We start from the raw sequence: 8687 nt of genomic DNA, 5'->3' as shown, positions 1-8687 counted from the left end.
ATGCGTGTAATAAAATCAAACTCCACCATATATATAATAACTTGATTTCCATTCAAATCAATATATGTTTTTATCAAGAAAATTAAATTTCTATTCAAAAGGAGAATCTAAAATATGGGATTATCGAAAACATTTGATGCTCTCAAAAATATTTGGTTGTTTGACGTTGTTAATCTATCATTATATAAGTCAGAGTTGGAGAATATTATTTTTAATGATAAATGAAGGAGCTGATATTTGTGATGTTGAAGAAAATGAAATTGGTACAATTAATGATTAAAATAAAATATTTTAGTATTTTATTTTATTATTATGGTTTTGGACTTACCCATATCGTATTGTATTCGAATTACGCATTCGAATCCATGCTTCTTAAATATTAATCATCTTTCTCAGTTGAGATGACACTCAGTTCTCCACTTTTTGTTAAGGGATTAGGGATTTGTGATCTATGCATGCTTTTGCTAAACTTTTGAGGACGCTTATTTCATACTCCATCATTTGCAGGTTTTTGTGAACTTAAAAACCTTCAAAAATTAGACCTCAGTCTAAACACCTTTGAAGGACAACTCCCTCATTGTTTCACCAGCTTGAGCTCTATAAGAGTTTTAGATCTTTCTAAGAATCGTTTCAAAGGAGACATTTCCTTCATAATATCCAACCTCACATCTCTGGAATACATGAGCCTAAAGGATAACGAATTCGAGGGTAAATTATCACTTAGTTTATTGGCCAATCATTCTAAGTTGGAGATCGTTGAATTGGCGAATATGGGAAAAATGGATGTTGAAACCGAAAATTCAAATTGGACCCCAAGTTTTCAATTGAAAGTTCTTCTACTGTCCAATTGTAGCCTTAATAAACTCAGTGGCAATATCCCCACATTTCTTTCAAGCCAATACAAGCTTTATCTGATTGATCTCTCCCAAAACAACCCGCGAGGAAATATTCCTAATTGGTTGCTTCAAAAAAATGCAGGATTAGAAGTTTTAAACTTAAGAAACAACTCTCTTGTTGGCCAGTTATCACTGCCTCCTCATAAGAACAATTGCATTTATTGGTACGATCGTTCAAACAATGAGTTCACTGGACAGGTAGGGAAAAACATGGGAAAAAAGCTTCTAAGCATTGATTATCTTAACCTATCCAGAAACTATTTCGATGGTACCATTCCATCCTCATTCGGCAACATGTCTAACTTGAGTCAATTGGACTTGTCTTTCAACAACTTTTATGGAGAAATACCAAAAGAACTGATTTTCGAATGCATCTATTTATCTATTCTCAAATTATCCAGCAATAAGTTCGAAGGGGAAATATTTGCTAGTGGCTTCAACTGGACAAGTATAATTGTTTTAAGCCTAGAGGACAACCACTTCTCTGGAACTGTGTCAAATATTTTCACTTTGAGCCCTGCCGTGAGTATGTGGGACATTAGCAGCAACAATTTCTCAGGTGAAGTCAGTTGGATATCTAATATAACATTCATGAAGAATGTCCTCATGTACAATAACTTCTTCAGAGGCCGGCTCCCGTGTCAACTAGGGCCATACGAGCTTTTAGACATCTCACATAACTCTCTTTTGGGGCCTTTACCATCTTGCTCGACCATCCAGGGTCACACAGTTTTACAGGGAAACAAGTTTACCGGACCAATACCAGATGATTTTCTAAATTCATCATATCTAGTAACATTGGATATGAGTGATAACCTTCTGTCTGGTACGATCCCCAACTCAATCCATGCGCTCTCCGACTTGAGGATTCTTCTGTTGGGGTCAAATCAGTTGAATGGCTCCATTCCCAGCCACATATGTAATTTGAACAAAGTCTCCCTGATGGACCTGTCCCACAACAAATTCTCAGGGATTATTCCTCATTGCATCAATAACATCTCTTTCGGGAAATTTGGTGTGTACGATCAAGTATTCGGCTCAAGATACAGCATTGAATGGGAAAATCGTCCAATCTGTACATATGGGAATATCTTGGTGAGGACTTATGACCAAGAGAATGCAGTCAAAGGATACTATGGATACGATATATTATTTGCTGTCAAATTTGTTACAAAAGAAAGGTCCGGCTCCTACAAGGGAAAAATCCTCAACTACATGTCGGGATTCGATTTGTCATGCAACAATCTAACAGGAGAAATCCCACATGAAATTGGAGATTTGGGTTCACTTCATGCGATAAACTTGTCTCATAACGGTCTTAAGAGTTCCATTCCTAAAATTTTCTCTCGTCTTTCCCAGATAGAAAGTTTAGACCTTTCATACAACAGATTGAGTGGAGAGATTCCACCTGAATTGCTGAATCTCCACTTTCTGGAAACGTTCAGTGTGGCTTATAACAACTTGTCAGGTAAAACTCTAGAAATGAAAGCACAATTTGGGACTTTTGATAGGAGCAGTTATGAGGGAAATCTGTATCTTTGTGGACTTCCACTGGAAAATAAATGCTCTTCCACTGGGGAGATGCCAAAGTCATCATCCAGTTCAGAGAGAGAGGACAGGAAATGGTACAAAATAGATATAGCAGATTTTTATCCCACTTTTATTGTTTCCTACATCGCGTTCTTTCTAGCAGCAATTGCTGTTTTGTATATGAATCTCTCCTAGCAAAGGTGTTCAATTTGTGGAGTTATGATATTATAAGTGCTAGATGACTCTGTACCTCTTATATGCAAGTTTGGGATACAAGTGAAAGGTCTGTAGCGGGTAATTAATAGTTAAAAATCTCCAAGTAATCATCTGCTTTTATTCCTCTTTGTTTCATTTTTTCCTCGTATCAATTCCTTCCCTTTGACATTTACCATTTATATGATGTATAGGCAATCTTTTTGGTTCCTTGCCACTCAAGGTACAAGATTAACTCTAGTAATATCAGGAAATTCCCAGTTGAAATGATACTCAGTTCGTGAAAAACTTGTAGAGGGCGGATGGGTTAGTGATGTATGCATTGTTTTGCTAAACTTTTGAGGATTCTTATCTCCCACTCTAGAATTTGCAGGTTTTGCGAACTTAAAAACCTTTTAACAGTTAAACCTCAGTTTAAACACCTTTGATGGAAAGCCCCTTCATTATCTCACAAACTTGAGCTCGTTAAAAGAGTTTAGAATCTTTCTATGAATCGATTCAAAGGAGTTGTTTCCTTCATAATATCCAACCTCAACTTCCTGGAATATATCAGCCTAAAATCTAATGAATTCATGGGTAAATTACACTTAGGGTATGTTTAATAGCTATTTTTCCATGGAAAATATTTTACAATCTTTGAAAATATGCCTAATTTTCCATGTTTTTGAGAAAAACATTTTCTTTAGGGGTGATAAGTTTTTGTTTTCTTCAAAACAAGAAAAACATTTTCTTTTCTAAGAAACATTTTTCATGCCAATCAAACACACTCTTAGTTTATTTGACAATCATTCTAAGGAGATCATTGAACTAATGAATACAGGAAAATTGGATGTTGAAATAGAAAAGTTAAAATGGACCCCAAATTTGAGTTGAAAGTATTCATACTCTTAATTCATTGATCTGTCCAACCATCACCTACGAGGATGTTTTCCTAATTGGTTGCTTTCGGAAAATGCAGAATTAAAAGTTTTGAACATAATAAACACTCTCTTTGTTATTAAACAAACTTACATAATCAATCATATATATAGGACTGCAAGCCTATATATAGAAGGAGAAGAAAAAGGAAAGATTACAAAATCGTTTTACTAGAAGGAAAAAAAAAAACCTAACAAGACTAGGACACGAGCTAGAATGAAGATTCTAAATCCTGTTCTAAGATCTCTATTACAACTCTCCCGTATAAGTTGGTGCATCAATATATGCCCAAATGGATCATTATGTATGGAATGACCCACTGCTTGAAAATCGTTACTTTACTCAGATTGAAACTCCATGTTGTGAAAGCCACCCCCTCTCATACCAATTCCACTCATCATCTTGGTTAGATTTCCTACTTGAGGAGTTAATTGAGATAGATAAGAATTGTACTGAGAGGCAACAATGGTAGCAATCTAAGCAGATTTCTTCCTCTCTTCAGCTTGCTTGTTTTTCAACCACTTCGGGCAATCTTTATAGCAAACGCTAAAGTATTAGAGACAACCTCTATAACCTTAGGAACTTGCCTCTGTAATTCAGGATGGACCAGTGTTTATCTATTTCAGACTTGAGAGAGGATTAGATGTTAACTTAGTGCCTCATACTGGGGATCTATACCTACCAGTGCAAACTAATTTCTACATAGACAAGGAAACTACTTTAAAGGAATTTATCATTGAAATCATTGTCTGAAGATCCCAGCAGTCAAGTTCTCTCATGCAGGTAATGAAGTAGATTCTCTTGTTTTCGCCATCTTGGCTTGCAACCTCTGCATGAACTTTGGATTAGCTTCAAGTGTTTCTTTCATGTTTGAAGTTCCAGCTTCCTCCACCAGTTTCCTAGCTTTACCCGCCTTCTAAATCAAAGCAAATGGAGTCCAGAGGCAATCCTTTCTGTTCTCCTCCCGATGTTCAAACCTGGTAGAGAACATAAAGTTAAAATAGAGAAAAAGGGACAGCTGAAGAATGGCTGAAATTTCGCTAAGCTGTGATATCTTTGTTGGGTCCCTAGAAACTTCACCCTAGATTCAGGAGTAATAAAAAGATATAGAATCTAGGTTGAGCCCATGTTACTTAGTTCAATTAAAATTTATTAGTATCCAAAGTAAGAGGAAATTCGCTGGACGAGAATCAGATGCTACATAATTTCACAGACATTCAAGCATTATCAAGGTCACTAGTTGACGAGAAAAAGCAACACACTGTCTGCCACTGAGTTCTCACTGGTTATGGTAAGTTCATCTTTTCCTGGATTGCATCGCCTTCCTGCTAATTCTTTTAGCCGACAGAATTAATGCTTTGACAAACCAAGCTCTTTGACAGTAACAGACAATTTTACTTTTCTATTTTTTGGGTGCCATGCATCACCACCAGGAGCAAAGACCACACGTGTTTGCCACCTCAGAATTGAGCCCTCACCTGGTGGGTCATCAAGGTCATTTTTCTTATGGGGCACAGCATCTCATCAAACTGTTTAGGAGCCTCTGCCTCCACAGCTTAACACATTGCAACACCATTTGGTCTTCAAACTCTTTAAACAATGCATAGCCTTCTTCAACTACCAGTTCACCTTTTTCAATCCTATTTGCTCTCTCGTCAAACTTCATTTCCACTTTCTTTTTGATCTTGACTGAGAATTGTTAAATAATAAAATCAACTCAAACAGAGTGTATAAAGTATTGGAAAAAATTACTACAATGTTTGAGAGTGGAAATATGTGCACATAATGGTCCCATGATATTGTGTCACTATGCAAATCCACAAAGTCAAATGCATTGAGCTTTATCAAATCTTTTTTATTTTTCTGAACACAAGCATTATCATTTCAAACATATTAATCTAACATGTATTTAAGATGAAATTATATGAATAATGCTCCACAAGTCATGAGTGGAGTTTGAGCTTAGCAATCTTTTCCAGTGTCCTGTGCCCTTGTCTTTTGCTCTATGGCAGCAAATGATGCGCCTATTCAGGGCGTTCAATGCACCATGGTAGATCAAGACAGTCATCTAATAGGGGAAGCAGCAAGAAAGCACTAAATCAAGTGGGATAAACCAATCTCTTCAGTCTAATTTGAAGGATATTAATAATTCAAGATATCTTCTCCAGACCCCACTAGAAGATTAGTCTGAGAAAGCTAAAAAACAGTGCTGCTATGACTGAAAGTTGTATCAGACAGGAGCATGGTTCCTGTTGGATGCAGCACCTACAAATGTCGGAATCGCCAGCGGATAACAATTCTGGAAGTCCTTAAGATAAAGGCTGATCCAGTTAAAAGACTTGGAAAACAATTTAAATGCTGAAGAAAAGGGAAAAGAAACCAACTTCTGCTAGGCAGAAGGATGAAGAAAATGATGTTGGAATCAACAGCCTAAACAAGGGAAGCAACATGGAATAACTAAGGAGATGTGAGTCTAACTCTAATTCAGAGTTGCTGCAATATGTTACTCAAAAAGCTTTCTTATGTTTGAAAAGGAACAGAATCTGGCCTTTATGCAAAAGTTTTATTTATATATTAAGGCATTAATTAATTGATTTGTTGTCATGTACTTTTAAGGTCAAAACAATGCATTTTTACTCGCTCCCAACCCAAACCCATTTCCCAGCTCCATGAGGTTGGGATGTGGGCATGGAGAGATAAGCCGGAGTCAAAATAGAAGGGAACAAAATGAAAAATTGATAATGATGCTTTGCTTGATTTTTTTTAATTTAAGGGCACTTTCTTATCTCGTCTTTGTAACTCCCCGCTTCAATGTGCAGTTCGTGGATGAGCTGTTCCAGATGCTGCATGAGTACAATGTTGGAGTTGCTCTACCTAAGCCATAATATAATGCTAATGGCTCAAAATTTTGGCATGGAAGTTCTGATATGGTTTTTTGGCCACGGATGAGAAATTGATCTGCTATTTTTATATAGGTTACAGTTTTTCGCATCATTTGAACTTCCTCCAGTTGATGGACGTACAATAACTGACTTCATGCATCTTACAGGATTGCAAATACGTTCTTTAGGCGGCATGGTGAGCGAATAATCTCGCGCACACTCTCGTTTTCTATCCCACTCCTACCTCTTCTAAAATTTTCTTCTTTATGTCAGTATTAATGAAACCCCATAAACTGGGGTGAATTTCAGAGCAACTTCCTCATATCCAGTCTCTTTTTATTCAGTTAGAGCTGTTATTGCTACTATTGGCAGCACAGACATTTCAATAGCAACAAGTCAAAAGTGTGTCATAGTACTTTTTTGTTTAAAAATGTTGTGCAGTTCCACATCATGACACATCAAAATTTAAAGTGATCTTAATCAAAAGAAAAAAATTCATCTGATCAATCCAAAAACCACCAAGAGAGATGGAACGTTTGTTTTCTACAATTTGACTTTGAAAGCGATAAAAGGAATAGAATTACTTACTACCTGGTAGAAGTTTGTCCCAGTTAAGCATGTCCTCTAGTATTGCTTCATGTCCTCTAGTATTGCTTCACACTCCCTAGTATCCTTCAGATGCCCATGTTCGACAGCCTCTGCAATCATGTCATCCCACTTCCTGTCATCCATGTTGAAGTATGGATCACTTGCCATTTCTTCACCACAATATCCCTTGCATTGTACAAATCATCAATCTCTTCATCCGTTTCATGGCCCTCCTCAAAATCTGATTCAAAATGGTCTTTGACATTATCTATCGGCTGCATTTGAAGCTCTTCCATCAGCTCATCATCTGTGTCATCATGCTTACCGGAAATCTTCTTCTGTTGAATACTCTCGAGGATTAATGGGAGTCCATCCTCATTGGCATTCTTGAAGTAGTCCTCTATCTGTACTTTTAAATCTGCAAACAAAATGTTCCAAATAAAGCTGTCTTGAAACCCAAAAAATATCTGACATGTTCCACGGGTTAATATGGAAGAATGACGAGTATTACAAATTCCAAAAGAATTCAGATTTATACTGAAACAATTAAATCTTAATCTATAAAACATAGATGAAACAGGTAGACTAGCAGTCGTAATTCCATGATTACTCAGCAACCGAGTCAAGTTGTTCATCAAAAGTTTTATATCCTAACAGCAGATTGTGCAATCTAATTAATCTGGTTACGAAAAATATAACCACTAAAACCTAGTAAAGCTTGGAACGTTTAATTGACTGAACAATCATACATGAAAGAGGAACCAAATTACAGTATTAACAGGTCCAATTTTCTCGAACGTTATTAATGCACGTGTTCCTTTAGATCTCAAAAGTGAATTAGACAAACCAGGAAATAATTGCATTATTTTGATACCACAAAAACTAAAATAATTTTCAATTTTGTACCCCTATTGGTTACATCTTGGACCTCGGCAGCGACTTTTTTCTTCTCTTCAGGCTCGTCGACGCTAAATTCGGATTCTGGCTTTGACTATTGGTTCGACTCTGCTATTTCTTTGGGGGCGTCATATTCAGATGAAAAAAACCAGAATCTCGAAGAGAAGCAATTGATTACCGGTGCATTACTGGTACTGAAATTGGTACAATCATTGTTAAAGATTACTGGAATAGGTTTGATATTGTGCGAGCAAGAGAGACATTTCTCAGCATGATGCTGTTTTATGGTTTTAGTTTTAGTTGGCTACGACAATTGAGAAATGAGCTTCAGTTAAAATAAATAAATTAATTAATTAAATCTTTTAATTTGGATTAAATTTCCTGTTTTACAAATGAGCGGCCAAATTCAAATTTTTTTTAACATCAAAGTATAGTTGAATTTTAGTTTTATAACTGAATGTCAAATGTTTAAATTTAACTGAAAAGAAGTAATTTGATGGCTATAAATTAAAAGTGGGTGATCCAATTGAGATTTACATGAAATTTCGGTGACCAAAATTAAACCTTTTAATTTGGATTAGATTTCCTTGATTTTTTTTTTTAAAGGAAATTGAAATTCCATAATAATAATTTTATTTCGTGAATTTTATTTAATTATATGCTTTAAAACTACTAAAAATTAAAAATTATATTTGATTAACTAAAATATTTCAAGGACCGCGCAAGACTAGTGGGGTATGGTTATAACTTGAATTTCCTCCAT

At 35.9% G+C, this 8687-nt stretch overlaps 1 protein-coding gene and 1 pseudogene across 1 annotated transcript; one reads left to right on the top strand and one right to left on the bottom strand.

Annotated features, from left to right (window-relative positions):
- Positions 1-214: 214 nt before the first annotated feature.
- Positions 215-2621, top strand: LOC111382019 (LRR receptor-like serine/threonine-protein kinase FLS2). The gene is made up of 2 exons (XM_023005877.1): positions 215-263; positions 508-2621. The coding sequence occupies exons 1-2, from the start codon at positions 215-217 to the stop codon at positions 2619-2621; spliced, it is 2163 nt and encodes a 720-aa protein (XP_022861645.1).
- A 3685-nt stretch (positions 2622-6306) lies between these two features.
- LOC111382018 lies at positions 6307-8687 on the bottom strand (annotated as a pseudogene).

Source organism: Olea europaea, unplaced genomic scaffold (genome assembly GCF_002742605.1).
Source record: "Olea europaea var. sylvestris unplaced genomic scaffold, O_europaea_v1 scaffold2416, whole genome shotgun sequence".
In the NCBI taxonomy this organism is placed as follows: Eukaryota; Viridiplantae; Streptophyta; class Magnoliopsida; order Lamiales; family Oleaceae; genus Olea; species Olea europaea.
The sequence above is the reverse complement of the archived record's forward strand: the minus strand, read 5'-3'. Positions and strand labels throughout refer to the sequence as shown.